General features: G+C 35.9%; 1 protein-coding gene across 1 annotated transcript; it reads right to left on the bottom strand.

Annotated features, from left to right (window-relative positions):
- Positions 1-1602: 1602 nt before the first annotated feature.
- LOC137404360 (aldo-keto reductase family 1 member B1-like) lies at positions 1603-21402 on the bottom strand. Its single transcript, XM_068090559.1, has 8 exons — positions 21265-21402; positions 18238-18405; positions 12794-12910; positions 10545-10739; positions 10005-10193; positions 6625-6708; positions 2426-2508; positions 1603-1802 (listed from the first exon to the last, which is right to left on the bottom strand). The coding sequence occupies exons 1-8, from the start codon at positions 21343-21345 to the stop codon at positions 1772-1774; spliced, it is 948 nt and encodes a 315-aa protein (XP_067946660.1). The 5' UTR covers positions 21346-21402; the 3' UTR covers positions 1603-1771.
- Between the last annotated feature and the right edge of the window lie 1913 nt (positions 21403-23315).

The raw sequence follows: 23315 nt of genomic DNA, 5'->3' as shown, positions 1-23315 counted from the left end.
ACTTCAGGTTTTACCAAAGACCCCTTTCCAAATATAGATGCTCGCTAGTTTACAGTTTCGTTTCAGCTTGGTCTAATCGTCTAGTCGTAATCTGATCATGTGACCCATATTTCCTGCCAAACGGACGAATAATTCCTGCAGCATTTTTCAACTATCACAGGTGACCAGCAGGGTCGTCATGTTTATCAGAGGATGATATGCACTCCTTTGAGCTAAGGTTAAAAAAATAAATGAATTTTTACGGTAGGTTTTGAGATATCAGTGCTCAAAGTGACAGCATTACATTGATTATGAAATAGGCACGTAAAGACAATAGACAGGGTTTTATTGAATGCGTGAAGTATATTTGTGAAACTATTTTGACGAATAAGGTTGCAAGAAAATGTAAACAGAAGCCATTTTGTTCAGCTACGTCCTATTAGAGCTGTTTTGGAAAGGGATTCTAATCTATGGCAGCTTCGTGATGCCTATGGCAGTTTCGTTTTAACTGTTTGTTTTTAAGCTTTTAAGAGCTTGTAATCACATTTTCACATATTTTTGCGCCTACAACCCAACAGAGTAAGACATGGTGAATCTCTTGATACCAAATAACTGTAATTTGAATTTTGTTGCGAGTCAACCTTTAATGTGTATTTTTGTGTAACATTTTTGTCTTGTTTTCCTCTTATTATGTTTCAAAACTTGGCAATGTTTCTAATTCTATGTTTTTTATATTATCTTCTTTGTTTTTCACACTACCTTCATCTTCTTATAAGCTAAACTGAATCAGTATCATACACTGACAATGCTGTCTTAGAAGGCAAGTTAATTCCCAGGAAGTAAGTGCATTTGACTTCTGCCTGTACTTAATGGGAAACCTTTCAGGTTCTGCACCAGTGTTATGGTGCCATTAACTATAGCATCAGTAAGTAGCATGAAAAATGTTCAGGTAGTATGTACATGTATGTTTGCTGAGTACGCCCAAAAAGGCTTAAAGATTCTCCAAAATTCCTAAAAAGGAACATATGCTGTGTAGCGAAACCGAACTGAGGGGCAGATGGATGACTTGTATTTCCAACTTGGGAGGATAATTGCTATGATGTCATGGTTACATGAACCTGGGACCACCTGTGCATGGATTAGTCTGACGGCCCCTCAGCCATCAACCTTCATACAAACATGGAGGGTGAATTGCCTTTACAGAACCAAAATGAACATCTGAAAAAGTGCTGCTCTATACCAGTGATGTACCGAAGCAGCATCTAGAGGGCGAGAATAAACAGGAGGGAAGATGAAATAAAAGATAGAGATGCTAGTATGTCTTGACCTGTTCTTGTCCGCTGAATATCATATTTTTTCTGTTAAGAGAGTGAATTTGGTCAGAAATCACTTCACCATTTGCAAATAACTCTATGGGATAAACGATTGATCGGTACAAACTCATGGCAGACAACACCTAATAACCAATCTGATTAGAGATCTGCTAACATTCGCAAACCACAGCCATAGACAGTCTTAGTCACATTGACTGACGACAAAAGAGATGATGTCATGAATACAAAGGCTATGAATGCTATCTTGGGATTATACTGAGTGTTTTATAAAAGCTGAACTCAGAACATTATTAGCAGCGTATGTATTATTTATTCATATTGTTGTACATATAATGTATGGGTAGTAAAGTAACTAATACTATAGTCTACAGCCAGCAGCAAACATGCCATCATCTATGCTCCTGTTCGCTATCGCCTAAAATGGTAAATGAAGGTCTCTCAACTTCTTCTCTATTCTTCTAAAATGGATAGTAGGGGTTCTTTACGGCTCTACAATATATAGAAACATCTTGAACAAAACAGCCCTGCGATATTTTAGGATTCTGAGCTACTCATGACTGTATTACGGTTTGCTTGCACATTTGAAGTCATTTTTATGAGAAAAACTAATATATGATTAAATTGATAAATAAAGGTAAATGTCCTCTTTTAGTCATAAGTTACATGCAACTGAAGATGCTGCCTGTTGCTGGCTACATACTCGAGTTGCTCCATATTAAATGCACTCACTGGGAACTACACATGCAAAGTTGAAATAGGACCTTGACCTTAATTGTTTTAGCTTGTCGAGATGTATTTGAAACTGTCACTTGTAACCGCAACAGAAAATTACTGTTCTCTTAGTAGGACTAAATCAAACAATTTCTACAAAATACGAAAACCACAAGTCAACTTTAAAAACTTATTTTACTACTTTGTTTAGATATATGATTAATTCAATTTATCTTAGTAGAGTTGCTTTTCCTTGAGTAGATAACTCTAGGAAATGAGTTGAGAACATTAATGTATCCTGTTGCAGTTCAAAAACATACAATATCTTATGCAACCAGCTATTCACACATATCTCTCATGCAGTTCATAACTGACATCCTACAGAAGGTGTTTGTACTTACATGGGCTCACTGTACACCCTGAGGTCTCGATTTAGTGTGTCTAATTTTGCCACATCATCATCAGCAATCGTAAAGTCATACACCTGCAAACAGTACAAACAAGAACTAATAAATTTAAACAAACAGCCTTTATACTTACACTAGCACACTTAAATTCCCGTGACTGTGAGAGATGGTGATGTGAATGATTATATGCGCAATTAATCCCTAATGTGGCAAGGTGGCTGCATGGTTTAGTGGTAGTATGTTTAGCTTGGAACCTGTGTAATCATGTATCTAATTTCAATTCCTGTGCAATGCAATCATTTTTTACTGCCCTCAACTTGCTTGGTACAGGTGGAAGAATGGTTCTTATTATAGTAAAGATTTTGACTGTGTCTATGTAAACGAATTTATTTAACTAACAACTTTTGAGCCATAATAAAACTACGTAAATAATTTTAAAATAAGCTTTTTTCCTTGACATTCTAAAATCTTTTAATTTTATTTGCAAAATTGATTGATATTGTGCAACCAAATTAAAAAAAAAGTTTTTGTTGTATTAATGTGAACACTGTATCCAAACCTTGTTTATGCATTGGTATTTTACTATGCATCTGTATTTTACTAAACCTCACAATCAACTAGCCAATGTTGGCAAAACGGCTTAATTTGTGGCTATGAGTTGAAAAACAGGCTTACTAACTATCAACTAGTTAGATATGCTGCTGGGTGGTGGCTCTATGAATCAAAACCAGCTGATAAGTGAATGAACTTTATATCAATATAATCTACTATATAAACGGCAATCGTTGTGTGTGTGTGTGTGTGTGTGTGTGTGTGTGTGTGTGTGTGTGTGTGTGTGTGTGTGTGTGTGTGTGTGTGTGTGTGTGTGTGTGTGTGTGTGTGTGTGTGTGTGTGTGTGTGTGTGTGTGTGTGTGTGTGTGTGTGTGTGTGTGTGTGTGTGTGTGTGTGTGTGTGTGTGTGTGTGTGTGTGTGTGTGTGTGTGTGTGTGTGTGTGTGTGTGTGTGTGTGTGTGTGTGTGTGTGTGTGTGTGATTGAGTGTCCGCGTTATAGGGTACCGTACTTTTCAGACTATTACCCGCTACTAGGTATCTAGGGCGCATTAACGGAAATCTCCGGTTAGTACATGCCTCTATTATACATAACCTAATCATCATCGTTCTACACAAACACGTCATATCCAGTTAGCGTGTAGTAATTTACCCGCAATTAATATTTACTGCCGACGTGTACCGAGAAGGTCGCGTAAACGTTTGTTTTTTGCAGCCACTGGAATAACGCAATTCTCATCTACTAAATTTTCACATTGAAAAGGTAAGTGTTTCTTATTCAATGTTGTATTGTCTATGAATTGCCACACTTTCAATACATAACCCTTTCACTTGCGTCCATGTACAAATTTAGCTATCGGCCTACTGCCAGCCATTTTGCCGATAATGCTTCATGATAATTTTTTAATTTGAAACTCCATCTAGAACGTTTGTTTTATCTGTGTAATCACAAAAATCTGAATCGGCTATATGTCATCAACATAAGTAGTTATTTGTTTTCTAACTCGAACGCCTTTGATCAACTACACAAAAATGTTGGTTTTTAAGTTGGAAATCCCCAAACAAAGATTAAAATATTAAACTTTAGGCTAATTTTATAGAGAAATCTTAAAACAACACCGTCACTACCATAAAAGTGCTCAAGACCGTTGGTTATGTTATCAACGAATAATAAAATTCAGTTACTAGCAATTGCTGGTAAAATCGCAAAATGTGTCTACGGCGGTCGACCATAGAAAACGCATAAATGAGTCTACTTCAGTGAAAGGGTTGAAAACGTTGGATTTGCCACTGTGTTTGTGATAGTAAACATGTTCACTTCCTTTTGAGTTACTTTTATTTTTTTCCAGCTACGAGTACTACAGCTACTACAGAACTACAGAGCTACTAGCTACTACGGCGTTGTTACTAACTGATCGAGGTGTTAAACTTTGAACTCAAATTACTCGAAATTCTTTCATTTGACCATAGCTGTTTGACCAGTCCAATGTCTGCAAACATGTCTGAAGGTCATGCTTAGCTTTGTAGATATAGTGTAACTGTAAGCAGGCTCTAAATATAGATGGATGAGTAATGCATCTACGCAAAGCCTAAAAACTGGCTGATGAACTTGAGAAGAATATACTCGAAGCCGCTATAGCGGCGCATGCACCCGAAGTGGTTAAGTTGGAAATTCTCAAACAAAGATTTAAAATTAAATTTTAGGCCAATTTTATAGAGAAATCTTTGGACAACACTGTCACTCCATACAAGTCTTAAAGATCGTTGGTTATGTTGTCAACGAATAATAAAATTCAGTTACTAGCAATTGCTGGGAAAGTCGCAAAAATGTGTCTATGGCGGTCGACCATAAAAAACGCATGAGTGAGTCTACTTCAGTGAAAGGGTTGAAAACGTTGGATTTGCCACTGCTTGTGATAATAAACATGTTCATTTCCTTCCGCAGCTGAGTTACTTTTACTTTTTTTCCAGCTATGAGTACTACAGAACTACAGCTACTACAGAACTTGCACGGGCACTCCGAGCCTGGCGATAGGCGACGGTGAGAAGAAAGCGAGCAGCGTATATTACAAAAAAGCACACCATCTCTTTCAATTTTAGAAATGCTTGAAGCAGTACAATGCCTTCCAAAAAGCCTATTGCTCAAACGCAAGAACAGATTGATTCCCGTAGAAAAAGAGACTGAATTCGCAAAGCAGCAGCTAGACGAGCAGAAACTGCAGAGCAAACACAGCTATGCGCACAACGAAACGGAACTGCTACTGCAGCTGCTAGAAGAGCAGAAACCGCCGAACAAACACAGGTACATCGAGAGCAGGCCAGAATAGATGCTGCAGTCGCTAGAAGTGCAGAGACTACTGAACCGACCCCAGCAGCAACTCAAACAGCTCAGAGCAGTCGCTACATCGGCCAGACGTGCAGAAACCTCCGAGCAGATGCAGCGGCGACAAGAACATGATGCACTAGCTACAACAGCTGCTCGGCGAGCTGAATTTTCAGAGCAGATGAAACGGCGACAACAGCAAGATGCACTAACTACAGCAGCTGCTACCAGGCGTCGTGTATGGACAGAAAACATCGCACTTGACTACAGTCCTGCAACACAGTATAGGGTTGAATTTTTTTATGGGACGAATATCCAAAAATGCTCCAGATGTAATACCTTACATTGGAAAGGCGAGAGGCCATATATGTAGTTTATATAGTAGATTTTATTGATAATAAATTTTATTAACAACCGCATTACTGCTGCACAGTTTGTATATACCATGGCAAAACACAGGCTATAGACGAAGAACTGGTGAGTCATGGTTAGTGTTTCAATCATGCAGAAGTCTCAATTCAGTAAATGCTGACGATAGCTAAGCAGTGCAATAGCAAAATATTTTCTAGAATTTCTTAAAATATGTAAAACTTTTCAATACTGCCAGTTTGAAGAACGTCAGTTTGCCTAGCAATGTCAATTTCATTATCAGTTCTGTGTACAAAATTAGGACAATTCCGATTTGAGTGGTTCGAGACTGATGCAGTGTAGACTAGCTGTAAAACACCTTGCATATTTCCATTGGTCTCTCCAACATTATTGACATGTACAACTGCATATGTGTATGCAGTCAGATCAGCACAAAAATTTCAGTAGATTGCATATTTGGAGCTGTTTTACAGTATGAAAGACAACTCTCAATAAAACTATTGCTTTACGTAAATCTGTTCCCGAACACGGGTAATGCAGCTAGTAATAATATATATTATATATTTATTGTGAATAAAATTCATATATAGAAGTTGTAGTAAACAGCCAGCATAAGGTTGATCTGCTCATATTGAACGATTTGAGCGATGATTAGAATATTAGTTCAAGCCAGCTCTTATATAAATTCAGCAGTTTGTTACAATATAATTTAGAAGCTTTACCATTCATTTATTCATTTTGGAGTAAAAGAAATTTTTAGTTTCAGTTTTCACAGCTAATAAATAACATGACGACAGCTCAGATATTTGTGTCTGAATGAGCTGCCTCTACAATTTCTAAAAGATTTGCTTGTCAGCCATTCAGGAGTCAAGTGCTAAACTTCCTTAGAACTGCAGCCTGATGGCCCACATTAAATGAAAAAGGTTGTTAGTGTGATAGGAGACCAAACTTACGTCGATATTCTCAGCAAGCCGAGTCTCCGTAACTGACTTCGGAAGTACCACGTATCCCTTCTGTAGCAGGTGCCTCAACAAGACCTAAAGAATTGGAGCAATTACAAACCTCTTGAAGAACCATTTGCTAAATGTTTGTGTAACCTGATGAGTGCTTTAAAAAAAACAAATTTTTGGTGCCTTGCTAATTTTTTCGCTGCCCATATAATTATTTTACTTGAACAGAATTAAAAGCTCGGTAAACCCTAATATTTGACAATAGTGCATATGAGTGATCATGACTTTTTAACCACAAGGTTTATGAAAAATGTTTTGATATCAAATTACTTAGCATAACATTTTGCATCATCTGATGCTGTAGAAACACCGCTACAAATGTGTTGCAGAATGAACTTAAATGTTTTTACTCTTCACCTACTGTCTTGAGTAACAACTTGAGCATGTTCTGAGTCAGGTGAGTTATCGATATTACTATAGCTTATGACATTATTATTATTGTTAAAACAAAATAATTGCTGTCACTAGTGCTATTACCCAATAGATAATCACCAGAAGTCTTTTGATGTACAAGTGCAAAGCCTCCATAGCTTCGGTAGCTAGCGGTATGCAATGGGTTAAATTATGACAAGTGATGCTGTGAGAAGAAACTTTAGTTTTTGCCTCAAACTAGAGTTTAGATTCAGAAATGGCTTATTTTTAAGCAAATCATGAAACCTTGGCTTGCATTTCATGAAATACAATAAACACATGCAAATTACTTAATCTCTTTCAAGATCAACTACAACTCTTTTCTTTTCCCTTCAAATAGAAAAAGGCTAAACATAATTTTCTAATTTAATGATTACAGTAATTGTGGTATTATTGGTTCGTATCCACAACTTTTTTTTTCTTTTTTATGGGATTCAGAGTTCATGATTACAGCAGTTTTACATCAAATTAAGAAGAGCACACTTTAAATGTCAATTTAAATCAATGTTCATTTTTTTAGACATCAAAGACTATGCTACAAAAAAAGACAATTTTTTCTCCAAAATACAGTAAAACTAATATATATAATAGCGGTATCCCCATATCATTTTCTCTTTCAAGTGCGGGAGAGAAAAGGGCTTTTTAAGACTAATTATAGAACTCTCAATTTGTCAAACATTGTCACAATCATAAAAGCGTTATAATTACTTATTTACACTACAGCAACTCCTCGGTAATTTTTGATTCAGCTTTCGTGGCTTCAGTACTTCACAATATATACACATATGCGTATGTGTATATGTATACACATACGCATATGTGTATGCACATACACATATGCGTATGCATATACGCATAGGTGTATATGCGCGTACACATGTGGAGGACGAGACTATACTAACCATATTTTTAACACTACTCTTTGTGCTTGTGCTTGGGACAACGTTATTCCTAGTTTACTTTATGTATATTTCTTTACCTGGTTACATAATACTCTGGTGAACCTGTTACGTAATACTACATTTTTGGGCCTGCTTCGCAGGCCTGTTAGCACACCATTATACCTATTGTCTGGGCCTGCCTCACAGGCCTGATATAACACAATGGATAATATATAATTGTGGGCGGAGTAAATAGTATAAAAGGAGAAGGCATAGGCCAACTCTTTGGAATTCTGCTTACGGATTTGATACTGTCAAGACGAAGTTATACATGTACTGATATACGCTAAATACACTATACTTATTCTTACAAACTGCCTGCGTTTGATGCCTGCCTGGTCGGCTTAATAAGGATCCTTCTGCCAGAACTGATCTGGCTTCAGGCACGAACTGCTTCGGGGAGACACCTAAGGAAGACTAGGGGTGGGCTGTGTTAGATCGGACCTGATCAGAAATGCGATAGCATTGGAGATCAGGCCCTCCAGTAAGCTAGCCGGGACCTGAATTAGCCAAGATAGGGTCTCAGAGAGCAGGCCGTGCTAGCCTTCCAAGTGAGCCTGAACTGAGGACAACCAGTCGCGGCCTGATCCGACCACTAGGTGTGTCAGACAGGCCGACGAGGGGAAGGCCCAGTGTTCAGACTGCACTGCCTTGCTAGGAAAAGTAAAGCTGGCTCAGCTACCGGGGCCAGACCTTAACACACATATGCATAGTTTTGTGGTTCAGCGTTTGGGGTTTCAGTACTTGACAGCGTAAAAATTTTAATTAAAAATTAAAAATGAATAAAAAAAACTAAACTACATAGAAGAAATAAGCTGCTCTCATACTCCGGTTCAGTGAGATTTCTCCACGAGCATCATTGTGATAGCAGTCCCCGTGAATTGCCCTTTTTTTGCATTTTCAAAAGTGTTAAAGAAAAAAGCGATTGTAACATCATTCATTATACTTCTTAGAAAATCTTGACCCTCAAAATAGGCTAATGAACCCAACAAAAAGGGGAGTTTGCTTACAATTAATGAAAAAATGACTGTTTGGTATGACTTTGATAGTTCTTATTTAGCAAATTCTCACTTTTTGCGGGGTTTGCCTGACCAGATTAGCCGCGCAAAGTAAGAGGCTACTGTATTAAACTAGAATATCATAGGACTCTCTCTGTATGAACAAAAAAAACTTAAAATTTTAAAAGTTATACTATTAAGTTGACAACATGAAATGAATCATTTTGAGCAGCTAAAGAGCACGCTGAAACTTTTGGCATAGATGGTTTTGCATCGCTTCAACACACCAATATTGAAATAGACAAGATAACATAAGTAAAAAATTTGTAGATTTTATCAGAAAGTATTAGTATTTTCTATCATTTGCGATTGTTTATGATGTTTGAGGCTATCTGACTGCCAGGATGTTTCAAGATTAAAATCGACAAAACTACTCAAAAAAATAAATTAATGAGTAGTAATTTACATGCGATTAATATTTACTGCCAACGTGTACCGAGAAGGTCACGCGAACGTTGGTTTCTTGCGATCACTGGAAAAACGCAGTTCTCACCTACTAAATTTCTACATAAAAAAGGTAAGTACTTCTTAATCAATGTTGTATTGTCTATGAATTGCCACACTTCCAATACATAACCCTTTCACTTGCGTCCGTGTACAAATTTAGCTATCGGCCTACTGCCAGCCATTTTGCCGATATTGCTTAATATGTATACAATATTTTTTCAATTTCAAACTCCATCTAGAACGTTTGTTTTGGTTATATATTTTATTTTGCCAAATAAACTACCCAAGATTACCTGGTAACTTGGAGTGAACGACTATTAAAACTATTTTTGCCAGTCAGGAGCAGAAAACTTTTTACACAGTGACAGCGGTAGTTCATGAGTTTGCCGTTTCAGCTTAAAAACCTGTCTCATTCTAATACATACTTTGACTTTCAACAAAAAATGTCTAGTATTTAATAGTCTACCTGAGCTCGTGTTTTCTTATACTTTTCTGCAAGTTTTATCACAACGGGCTCTTCAAGCAGGTCCGGCTCTCCATCCTGTTTCCATGGACGACCAGGACTTCCTAGAGGAGCGTAACAACTGACGACCATTCCTTTCTTCTTACACCAATCAGCTACCTCCTTGTTGGTCATCTGGGCATTCAGCTCTACCTGCAACAAGCTCTCAGCGCCGTTAAGTGGTCTAAAAGGAAGTAGTTAAAGAATGAATATACTCCCTGCAAACAATTGACCAATAGCATTGATGTAGCTTTATCCAATAAGGAGGTGGCAAATCAGATGACTAACCAATCATATGAGTTTACTTCCATGAAAAAATTATAGAATCTCACATTGCTTGATCGCCATGAAACCTAAATGAATCCATCTTTTTGGGTCAGCCGAATTTTGTCACAAGACTTTGTTGATCATTTGTGCTTACATTAATTGGACTTTGGGCATAATGAAAAAGAATGCACTATTGCAATAACCTTATCAGATACTATACTTTGATCGCGTTAGTACCTGATGGTTGCTAGGTTTTATCTTGGCAATATCATATACTCTCATCATCTGCTCGATGTTAAAGTTGGAAAGACCGATAGATCGGACTTGTCCACTCTCTACACACTCTTCCATGGCCTTCCATGTATCTACATAGTCATCTTCTGTATGAATGAGCTCTCCATCAGCATCCTTTGGGAACAACTCATCACCTGCCTGTGTATGTCAATGAAATGATATGCTTCTGACACTGGACTACACATAAGTCAGGGATTTAAATATTATGACTGCCAAATACTAAAATTTTAAATAGCTCTTAGTAATGTTTGCCATCGGATAAAAAAAGTTTAGTTTGGGAATCTTTTGGTCATCCGAAAACTTTCTGCAGTTTCAATTTTTGTAAATATCTCATATACCTGCTTTTTAGATTTAGAAAGTCCAATTGTTAACCAACATTTTTGCACCAGTTGTAACAGTTCTTTAACAAGGCTTCATAGCTATTCAGTTTAAAACTTTCCATTAGTAAAACCTTTTCAGGGGCTGTGACTCACTTGCCATTTAGATATATGAATCGATGAAACTATAAATCTACATACTAACTACCTTATCATCGATGAATGATTTGGCCATGCCAGAATATAGCGAACATGTTTTAACGACAGTTGATAATGTTTTTTTTTCTTTAGTGCAAGAGATCCATTTTTTATTTGTTTGTCTATACCGTGTGTACTATTATGTTACAGTGCTGAGAGCTTTCATGACTGTTGAAACTGCTTCGAGATGCTTTAGGGCTTATTATATATCATATGACAACTTTGTTGTTCTTAAGGTTAGTTTTATTTCCTGTTACACGGCCACGAACAAGCAATAGATCTGTCTACTCCTATAAGTTAGGATCTCATCAATCAATGTGTAATACTATATTTGATGATAAGCATATTGCATATACTTAATATTATTATAATATGTACATGTACATGTATATGCTAGCTTAACACTTTGAAGCCTGGGCCAGAGATAATTTGGAGAGTTGTCTTCTCACGTGTGCTTGAGAAAACTCAACTGTGCAGTTTCACTTTGTTTTCACTATTTGTGGTTTAGCTAAAATTACGAAATTTTAATCTCTTTGTTTTTGATAAGGTTTCAGAGTAAATCCAGAGTTTCAAGCTGATTGGACAATTAGTTCTTGAGATATCGCTAAAATACAGAAATATTTCAAACTGACCGATAAATAAAAAATGGATGCTGGCAACATTAGTTTCTAATAACACGCTGATTAAAGTTTTTGGTCTTGAAAGATCAAAATAGACTAAACTAAAAAGCTTCTTCTCTTCAACAAAATGAGTTTTACACTAAAACTAGGTGTTTTTTATTCATAACAAACATGCACAGTTTATCAGACTCAGTGTACAGCAATCATTATGTTTCTTCAGTTATCTTTAAAATATTGCATTTTTGTACCAAAATAATTGTGCTATTTTAAGTGCTCTCAAAGTTGATGGATAGTTGTAAATACGGTCGAGGATCAGGGAACCTGTGTGTGTATATGGCTAGGCTTCAAACTGTTAAATATAACTATACAAGCGTACATACAATATCAGTGCAAGTATATGAGTAAATCACTAGCAACCTATTATACTGACAAACTCACACAAGCTGCCCTTTATGTTGTGGATGTGAATAGCTTAGGCGAAATATTGATTAAATTTTCTTTGAAAAGAAAGCCTAGGATTTAACAGCATGAGAGAAACAAGCCATCCTTCGGAGTTAAAAGAATTATAATTATGATATAAACAGATTTTTTGAATCATTTTATTTGTTGGTTCAAATAATAAAAGCATGTCATAATGTTTAGTTATTTGGTACTGAAAAATTAAAATCGAAATGTACTAGGTGTTTGATAGCCTGATCCTTTTATTATCACATAGCTCTGACCAATTTATTCTGTTAACAATAATTCTAACCTAAGTTTTATAAAGCTGTAGTATTATTATAACCTTTCAAAATCTTATCTACTTGTTATGAATAAACTTCTCAGCTGTAATTTACTGCTGTTGCTTTAAAACTGCATGGTCCATAACAGGAAATGTTAAAGATATCATATTTACATTTATTGTATTTATTTTATTTTATATATTTATTTCCTCTGCCCATTCACTGTTTGTATCGAGTAATAAAAACAATAGAAAGTTATCAAAAATGCCAAAAACATCACAATTTTCATTCAAGCCATACATATGTTGTCATACCAACCTATGCAACAGTCCTACCTGATAAGACATAGGCCAATGAATAAGTAACATGTCAACGTAGGTGGTCTGGAGATCCTTTAGACTCTGTTCCAAACTTTTCTTCACATTTTCAGGTTTGTGATCAGTGCACCAAACCTTCAAAGCATACTAGCAATTAGGCGAATCGTAATGGAAGCTATGCTGGGAAAGGTCGCAGGTATTGATGAGTGAGATAAAAAATTGATTGGCTCAACCTTAAATACAGTATGTCTTCTCCCCTTAGATTGTGTCAAAGTAAGACAACTCCATGACATTAATTATGTCAAAATATTGCTGTTTGCAGTTTGTTGTATCAGTAAACTCCAGTTACTCCTAACTCCAACATCCTAAGACATACAACAACCTTTGTGCTTGTGATTAGTGCCACCCTTTGACAGAAAATATGCATGTTAAATAGTCTTTACAATTTTAACATAGGCTAATATCTATATACAGTACTTCGTCATCTATGTTTGTATGTACATACGTATGTACATATATGTATGCACTGCATATGTGTGAGTGTATGTTGGTCTGTTATTCTGCACAAAAGCTACGGATGAAATCAGTCAAAAATGTGGAAGTGCAAACTTCACATGCATATTCTTCGTACCTTTTGCCAACACAATCATTTTTTAGTTTTAAAATTATATTCGCTTCCTAAAAACTTGTCTTTTAAACGTCTACCTGCAAGCTATCTGATTACAAATAAAAGTAATCCTGGGCCACTCCGGATTACTGTTAGTTCCTAATAAAGTACGGTATGTTAGTAGGGCATGTTAGTTCCTAATGAACTAACATGCCCTACTAACATGCCCTACTAACATGCCCTACTAACATGCCCTACTAACATGCCCTACTAACATGCCATACTAACATGCCCTACTAACATGCCATACTAACATGCCCTACTAACATGCCCTACTAACGACTAACATGCCCTACTAACATGCCCTACTAACATGCCCTACTAACATGCCCTACTAACATGCACTACTTAATGTTGAAAGATGCCAACAACAAGATGCCACACTTGCCGCAAACTTGTTTTTGATAAGTAATTATCTTGGCATTATTGTGGTTGTGTTTTCCACACTTTATCTATTGCTGGTCACAAATGTCAAGCTGGCTGATATTGTGAATATTGGAAAATTAGTCTGTTTTTGCTCAAATTATCGTTAGCTTTTGACTCAACTTGTCTCCATGTGACATCTTTACTCAGGGTCCTTCAACAGTACTGGAGAGCGGAATTTGAAGTCAAATAGAATCAGTGTTATATTAATAGAAGTATTCAAGTGTTATGTTGACAGGGGTATATAGGTGTAATGCTGAGATACATTAGGTAAAAAAGTTGATTGTTTTTAGATTCATTCAGCGTGTCAGAAAATCTAAGCTTTCATTTCACACCAAAATATGTTATCCATGTAGATCCACAGCAAACTCTACCTTTACTAGCCTGATCAAACTCAACTAAATCTAGATTCATTGTTTTAACCTATGAGTACAGTCGACCTTACTCTAGGACTTCACTTCGAACCTCACTTCTCCAGACTTTGAGCTGTCTGGACAACATTTGGGTCTACACAATTGTCCGATGCATCTGAGTCTGTCTGCAGAATGACAACTGACCTATAGGTGGCTCTCGTGACAGACTACCTGTGGCAGTGGGTCTCCACCCATAATGGAATTTTCATTCGTTATTATTACTGTTATTAGTATTATACTGTACCCTATTACAGGTATAACCATATTTTACTTTCATGTATACTGTATACGCATATTGTACCATATTGTACCCTAGGAGTATGTGTGCGAGACAATATAGGTTGTTTAATGTACAGTACTGTACAGTGCTATATTTTCAATGTCTGAACATGGCCCGGTTTGTATTAGTTGTAACAAATGGAGGGCGTTCTGTACATGCACTTACTGTAGGTCAAACAAAGCCTAGCTCATTAAGATGAGACACTCATACTAGAAAATGTTTGATAGAACCAATTGAAGTACTGTGGAAAGATACTGTAGTGTACTTGGGTTTTGTCAGGTGTCGTTCAGAAAACAAATAGAGTCAATCTAACTCAGTCAACTAAAGTAAATGGATGCCCTTATGATGCACAAAGCAAAATACAGACAAAAAGATACTACGACAAATTCTAGCGTGAATGTTTAGTATTTAATGGGACAAGTTTGAATGTGACAAAACTTTTTAAGTTCTAATGGAAACTATATGTAATTTTGACTTCTTCTCCTGATGTAGAGTTTTAAATTTTATATCCTTAGTGTTTTGACTACGCACTTTCACCGCTGTCTAAATTAGTACTAAAAAGTACTAGCCAATTTTAAATGGGAAACTTAAATTTTTTTTGTAAAACAATGGAAGGTTGACTTGCAACAAAATTTCCATTACAGTTAATTGGTATTAAACGGTTCACTATGTCTTAAGGCCGGGCCACACGTATCGTGTAATTTCAACCAATCTGGGAAATTCCATTCGTACGAAATTTCTGACCTGCCACACGGAGTTTCCCCACCACGGATTCGTTCGAAACTAACTTTCAACTAGCCAATCATAACGCGGTGATAAATTGAAGCCGATTCCGTTTCAATCATTTGCTTCAGTACAAACATGCAGGTCAGATCTAAAAAAAGATAACGATTTGTGAGTTTCTAGTCGCAATTCCTAATTCCTAAAATCGGTTTCGGAATGCACACGTAAATTAATTTCGGGGCCTACAATATAACTGCTCGTTAATAAGGTCGTTTCTACGCAACTACAAAACTGCTAATGCTAGTTGCACTGAGTAGTTGTAGTAGGGTGTTGTTGTAAATGGTTTTTAGTATACTTTTGAATAGAGCTTGTACATTGATAATATTATTACGAACTATTACGTATGTACTACATTGCGAAACGGTTATTTTATATGACTACAGCAGGTTTTGGCTTGTCCACAAAACCGTTTTACTTTTTCTTCTAATTACAATACAAATTTGAACCTGACTTTTCAGCAGTTATTAGCCTAGCTACAAAACAGTTATATTTCAATTAAATACATATTGGAACCTGACTTTTCAGCAAATATTAGTCTAGCTACAAAACAGTTATATTTCTATTAAATAAATCCATTACGGCCATGGTACTACTGATTACATATAATCGCCAACACAGTACGCAGTTTTCAAACCGAGTTAGGAACTGCGGGCTAGAAACTCGCAAATCGTTATCTTTTTTAGATCTGACCAAACATGCGCAAAAGAAAACGACCTTCAACATTCAACTAACCTTTTCAACCGACCAATCAAACAACGATTCGTAGGAATTTCTTACATTTCGTCCAATTCAGGATTCGTTCATCGTGCGTAACCAACGATGCACGAATTCGTCCAAATGTCAATTCGTACGAATCGTTTCGTCCAAATTTCGCCGATTTCGTGAGAATTTTGTCTCGTGTGGCCCTACCTTTACTCTGCTGTGTTGTAGGTGCAAAATATGTGGAAATGTGATTACAAGCTCTTAAAAGCTAAAAAACGAACATTCAATCGCAACTATCACATAAACGCTGTAGGTTGGAATCCCTTTATTTCAATGATGTACTCAACTCGACGTGGTTATTGTTTTGACATGTGATGTTATCACGTGAAATTAACGGCCACTAAAAGGCTCAATATAAAACGTCTCATAGCACTAGTTCATGACAAACACTTTGGGTTTACCAAAAACTCCTTATCAAATATAGATGCTCGCTACTGTACAGTTTCGTTTTGGCTTGGTTTAGTCATGTAGTTGTAATCTGATCATGTGACCTATACTTCCTGCCAAATGGCGCAAAAAGTTTCTGCAGCTATTTTCAACTATCATAGGCGACCAACAGGCTCCTCATGTTTATCAGAGGATGATATACACTCCTTCGAGCTAAGGTTAAAAATAAACGAACTTTCACGGTAGGTTTTGAGATATCACTGCTCAAAGTGACAGCATTACAATGATGACTAAAAAGGCGTGTAAGGACAATAGTCATGGTTTTATTGAATGCGTAACCTATATTTGTAAATGTATTTCAAAGAAAGAGGCTGCATGAAAGTGTAAACAGAAGCCATCGTGTTCAACTACGTCACATTTGAGCCATTTTAAGAGAGATTCCAACCAACGGCGTTTTCGTGATGGCTGTGATTAACTGTTTTTTTGAGCTTTCAAGAGCTTGTAATCATATTTCCACATATTTTGCACCTACAACACAGCAGAGTAAAGCATGGTGAATCTTTTGATACCAAATAACTGTAATTTGAATTTTGTTGCAAGTCAATTAACCTTTAATGATTTTTTTACAAAAATGAAGCAAAATTTGTCAGGTAGAAGATTTATTGATATTTGTACTGCTACAATAGTAGGATATCATGGCTTCTAATATCTTTATATGCATTTATTGCATAGTCAAAAGAATCCAGTCCAATGAGAACCAGTCAGCTGAGCATATACATGTACATGTACAGCTTGTGATATTTGATATTAGGGCCCTGAGAATACCAGATATGAAACTAGCATCAATGCTACTGGAAATGCTTATAATCACTAAACATTCTAACGGACCGCATTTACTTTCACCAATTTCATGTTTAACGATGAATTTACACAAATTTTTTTGTAGATTTTATCGGAAGGTATAATTGGTGTTGTTTAATCATTTGCGATTGATTTTGATGTTTGAGGTGATCTGATTACCAGGATGTTTCTAGATCAAAATTAATAAAAACTGATTGTGATTGAAATGCTCAGAAGACAAATACGCGTCACATGACATCCCTAGTTGCTATCGTTGTAATAGTTAATATCAGCTATTGCATTCAAGTTACAGTGTTACGCGTCTCTATTCTGTCAGTTCTTTTGCAATTATAGACGTCTTAATTCCACTTTCCTTGATCTGAGCACTTTAATCGCAATCAACGTTTATCGATTTTAATATTAAAACATCCTGGCAATCGGATCAACTCAAACATAAAAAAAATCGCAAATGATAGAAAAATATTGATACTTTTTAATAAAATATACAAAAAGTTTCTGTAAGTTCGTATTTAAGTATCTGGGAAAACACAGGATTTTTGGATACAAAAACACTTTTTGTGTACATATTCTACATAAACTCATCAAACATAAAACTCTGAGGCAACTCTAAAGTGTCTGAATGCTACAATAGTTGAAGAGAATTCAGTTTTAAAGACTTCTACAAATTTGTGCCATTCATTCTTCTAATAATCGTAGTGAAAAAAATTTAAACATCAGTCAGAACTCAACTCAAGCTATCTCAAGTGAAGTTTCAGCTACATGCAAACTCTGGCACAATTTGTGGAATGAACTCAATTGAATTTACGAATAAAGATTTGAATCCAACTAAATGTTCAAGTTAGACTTGACTTAACCGGTGCCACAGCCAGAGAAGGTTCTCACTCACCTTGCATGTTATGAAAACCTCTTCTCTCTTTATTTCTCCAGACTCGATGAGTTGTGTAAGAACCGGACCAATCAGAGGCTCTGTTCCATAGATTTTGGCAGTGTCAATGTGTCTGTAACCAGCCTTTACTGCAGCGCTAATCACTCTAGCCATCTGCCCTTCAGGGTTCTTAAGCAAACACAGTAGTAACTAGCTGGTGAGGAGAGCTGATAAACATGCAGCTATATCACACAGTTAAGGAGTTCATTCATGGGCACCATTTATCATTTTTATAAAGCAACTGGCTAAAAAATATATCACAAATTGAATTATAAATTTTTAATTTGTTTATAGTAGCAGTAAATGTCTATTGCACATTCAAAAGTTGTAATGCGCAATAACATTACTTTGTACTGCACTGCGATGAGGGCAGTGCATTTCTAATGCTTTACAATCCTGATATATATAAATCCAGCTGATATAAATATATACATCCATAATATATACATATACATATATATCATATATGTATATTATATATATACATATCATTATATATATTTTTTTTTTAAATATTCTAATATATGTACTTTATTATGTAATTTAATATTAAATAATTAAAAAAGTAATTATTAGTAATAGTAATCTTTAACGAGTAATTATTAGATATTTAATATGTATTTTAATATATAAATTATTCTACAAATTTGCAATATATTATATATATTTATACATTTTATACATTTTTACATATTTATACATAGTTTATGCGATAAATATCTATTGATATACATGTATACGTAAGTATCGCTTAATAGTCTGATCTATATATATTCCTCAAAGTATGTCCGTGTGTCGTATGTCTGTTTGCACTCCGGCTATAGCTATTATTAGAATAGCAGAGCTGGGCAACAATGCTGAGCCAATGTCATTGCCTACCGGCATTTGAAGCTTACTAACTAGGTTAGTGGAATTTTCCATTGGCAATGAGCCAGGCCACTTGGCAATGGCATGGCACTTGCTGGAGATTTGCCTTCCAGCAAGTGGTAAGCAAATCTCATCACTTCTCATTGTTTAAAAGCCGATTTTTAATACCCGGTCAACACTGGGTGACACAGCTAGTATGTACATATATATCAATAGAGATTTATCGCATAAGCTTACAATATATATAAGATATTGTAAGTTTGTAGAATAATACACATATTAAAATACAAAAACATGCACTGCGAGGTGGCATAACATAACTTAATATGATAGATATAATATAATAAATATGATAGTCAAAACATTAAGAATTAAGAAAAGCGCTCACATTATATGATGTCTACACATAATTTGAGGGATTTGATATAGCAATTGCTTCCTATAGTCAATAAGGTTAGATGAACTCTTCTGCTTTTGTCCAGAACTAAGCTATTGAATTTTCTTTTAATTTTTTTGTTTATTAATTTAAAACAGTTTCAAAGACATGACTGAAGCGCTGATGACCTCAGACTGCCATGATGGTCCTCTGTTGTGGCTGCTCAAGGCATGTGAGCCATACATGATGCAGTCTATCTATGCATGTATATTCAATGACCTGAAATTTTACTACTTGAGGCTACCTGTATGGGCAGAGCAACCACTGAAGATAACCTTTTGACCTGTTGCAATCAATTTTGTTTGTACGGGCAATCCTTATAAGATTAGGTATGAGTTCTGCTTAGTACAGAAGCCGTGTATAACAATGTCCCTGCAAACCTTGTTGGACATGACTGAACTCGGCAGCAATGCAACTTTTACGACCAGATACAAGCCAAAGTTGCAAAGAGCAATTTAATGTTACACGCCATTCTTGCAAACAATAGGCGACTTTCAGTGACCCGCTATGCCACTGCAGATCTCATCGTACAGGCTTGAAAACATAGTGTATGTGTGGGAAGGCTTAGGAATCTGGGGAACTTGAAAACTAATCAAGTCCAATATTTTTTTAATGGAGCTAGGTAGATGATACTATAACACAATATGGTTTTAATTTCCTAGCTACTGTGTTTTAAAGCTATTTGCTCCACTACTCCTACGATGTTTACATAAGGTAAACAGGCAGATATAAATCAAAGACATTAAAATTTTAGTGAGAAGGACAAGGGACAAAATAAGTTCAGCTTTTAAACCTTACGTGTAATTTGTGTTGCTGTATGTTTTCAAAAGCCTAAGAACTGTATGAACAGCTATAAATGTTTTCATATTGCCCTAAATAAACAGCCCAAAGCATCGCCAACACGTTTTAATCCTTTAATAGAAAAATCAAGCAGATATATCTCAAATTTATATCAAACCGCAAACGATATCTGTGATGGCCATAATGTTTGTGACTCGTACTATCATATCCGATTGATGCAGGCAAATAATAAAGAATGACAGTCGCTTTCATTTTTAAAGTTGATAAGGTTGCATCAAGTTTTGAATCAACCAACTAGTCAGTCAAAACAAGTTTTGTCTGTGTGCAGAGTGTCATGACAACCACTGCCTGCAGAATGTCATCAAAAGCACTGTGCGTAAAGTTTCACGAAAACTGCTGTTTGCGGAGTGTCACAAAAAATGCAGCCTGCAAAGTGTCATAAAAAGTACTGTCTGCAGTATGTCATGAAAAGCACTGTGCGCAAAGTGTCATGAAAAGTGTTGTCTGCAGAGTGTCACAAAAAGCGCAGCCTGCTAAGTGTCATGAAAGTTTCTGTCTACAGAATGCTACGAAAAGCACTGTGCGCAAAGTGTCATGAAAATAACTGTCTGCAGAGTGCCATGAAAACTAATATTGTCAGTGCCGTGAAAAGTGCTGTGTGCATAATGTCACAAAAAATGCAGCCTGCAAAGTGTCGTGAAAAGTATTGTCAACAGATTTTCATGAAATAGGCATATACTGTGTTGCATCTTAAGTGTTTGACAGCATACTTCCAACATAGACTATGTCTTAGAGAGATAGTAACATAAAAAGTGTGAAATCAACATCATTTGATAGCATCCTATCGATGCTGTAAAAAGTAGTAGTTGGTAAGTTGCACATACCTGCCATACTGTGAACGTCCCCAGACCCAGTGTTGGCATGTCATATCCGCTGTTGAGTTTAACAGTTTTCTCAACAGACATATTTGCAAGTGCGCAGCAGGAAAGTTGCTAGTACTCGTGAGGTCACCGGCTAGTGAATGGAATGCCTAGTAATGCTGATCAAGTTATCTATATACTACTGGTGATATGCATATCAGCCTCGACTGATAAATGCAGATTTGATGATAGGCTGATGAAGATGGGTCGGAGGATAGACCACACAACCTTCTGCATAATCATGGCTATGCAACATGGTAACCAGTTGAAAACAATAATTGACACGCTTTGCATTTTTCCAAATGAAACAGAAGTGTGATGATATCAAACTATATTTATACTCACTTTAACAGAACATTGATATTACCCATGATTCTCCTTTAGGTTACCTCCTAAATTGATTTTTTACTTTTGTATAACTAGCTTCAGTACTTAAAACTTATTTATGTTCTATGTCTTTCATTTAGAATGCCGACACTTCTGTGACAATACAATTGAAATTTATCAAAAGCCAAAGTTTGACGATAATTTGCATGTATTTAACAGTGGTCAAGGTGAAAATACGTTTCACCATAGTTCACATAAAAAGCTATTCCTTATTTCACAGCTTCCAAATCATCAGATACCTAAGCTAAAGCCGAATAAAGCTATTAATAGCAACTCCACCATATTTTGGCCAGTAATTTCTTGGCAGGAGTCCAAAGATTTTTTTACTATATACTCTGATCGGTCAGCTAGCGCATTATGCAAATTAGTTTGCAAAAACAGTTTTTCTAGCTAACTAAAGCTATGGACAAAAGAAGAAGACAATTCCTTTTCAATGAATAGGTTCTACCATAATTGCTCTTTACCTACTGGGTAGATTGTCATGCATGAGACATTGCTACCTTTTAAAAGCAGAATTTTCAAGGCTTACTGCCCTACAGCGGAAGATAATTTTTACTATTAGATGAAGAGCTTTTGTTCTTCTTGAATCTGTTTACATAGAAACCTATTTAGAATTTATCTGCTATAAGACTAAAGAAGATTTTGCTTGTTTTTTATTGCATAGCCTTCCTAGATTGACTACCAACTAATGTGAACAGATAATGTCATGACTTCTGGTTTGGTGCTGGCTATAAAATATGGGAATCATTTTGATTATAAAAAATGCAGATAGATTACATGACCTCAAAACAAAACTACTCTCTGGGCTTTTGCTATTAAAATGCTAACGAGAATGGCAGTAACTTAATCAATCTTGTAAAAGCTGCAAATAGAAATTTGTTTTTTTTTCATTTTATTTTAGCATACCTGTATGTATAAACCCAATCTTAATTCTTCTTATATAAAATATGAAAGCTTCAATGCTGTGAAAACTGTGGATTTTAACATATACTTACAATCCTAGTTCTCTAACCAGCCAATGTCCCAGCATTCTTTTTAACTTCTTAAATGGTGACTGTCCAACTGAGCAAAACACTTAGCAAAATTTCAGAAAAAGCTTAAAAGCTTATTTTAATTGGTCAGCCATATTTTATGGGAGATCATCTGCAGAGCCTTATTCATGGTGATCCAAATTATATTAACATTTATGGCATTGATACTTTGATCAAAGAATATCAGTTGTGTTTAAACTCAACTTCTGTTTTCTGCAAACATGGATGTCAGTAGTTTTTAATAGGCTTTGTAACGGTAAAACTTACATATCTTTAGCTGGTGCTCAATTGCGCCGTTTGAATTTATACGTAGAGATTCAATAGGAACTCTAGCATGCAAAAAGCTGTTGTTGCATGAAAAGGGTAACAGTGCTTCTAGAAGGCCAACAGACAGGCCAAATATCAGCATTTCAGCCAAAACATGTTTTCCATATCACAGATCACAAACTGGAACATTGTGCACCGCCTATGCAAAAAAACAAGCTCTTAAAAATATTGTAAATAACTGCACTTACGAATGTGAAAATTTAAGCTTAACTGCATAAAATAAAAATTTTGATAAATTTTTAGTCTTATGCAGAAGTAAGATGAACATAA

Source organism: Watersipora subatra, chromosome 9, assembly GCF_963576615.1.
Source record: "Watersipora subatra chromosome 9, tzWatSuba1.1, whole genome shotgun sequence".
In the NCBI taxonomy this organism is placed as follows: Eukaryota; Metazoa; Bryozoa; class Gymnolaemata; order Cheilostomatida; family Watersiporidae; genus Watersipora; species Watersipora subatra.
This window is presented reverse-complemented; position numbering and strand designations above follow the sequence as displayed.

What these genes read in the sequence shown, in the direction of transcription:
- LOC137404360 (XM_068090559.1), bottom strand. Translation starts at nt 21,345, where the DNA reads ATGTCTGTTGAGAAAACTGTTAAACTCAACAGCGGATATGACATGCCA. An exon ending in TAAAACCTAGCAACCATCAG is followed by an intron (nt 10,194 to 10,544) that starts GTACTAACGCGA and finishes AGCTTGTTGCAG; the next exon opens with GTAGAGCTGAATGCCCAGAT. An exon ending in ATAAGAAAACACGAGCTCAG is followed by an intron (nt 6,709 to 10,004) that starts GTAGACTATTAA and finishes CCAATTCTTTAG; the next exon opens with GTCTTGTTGAGGCACCTGCT.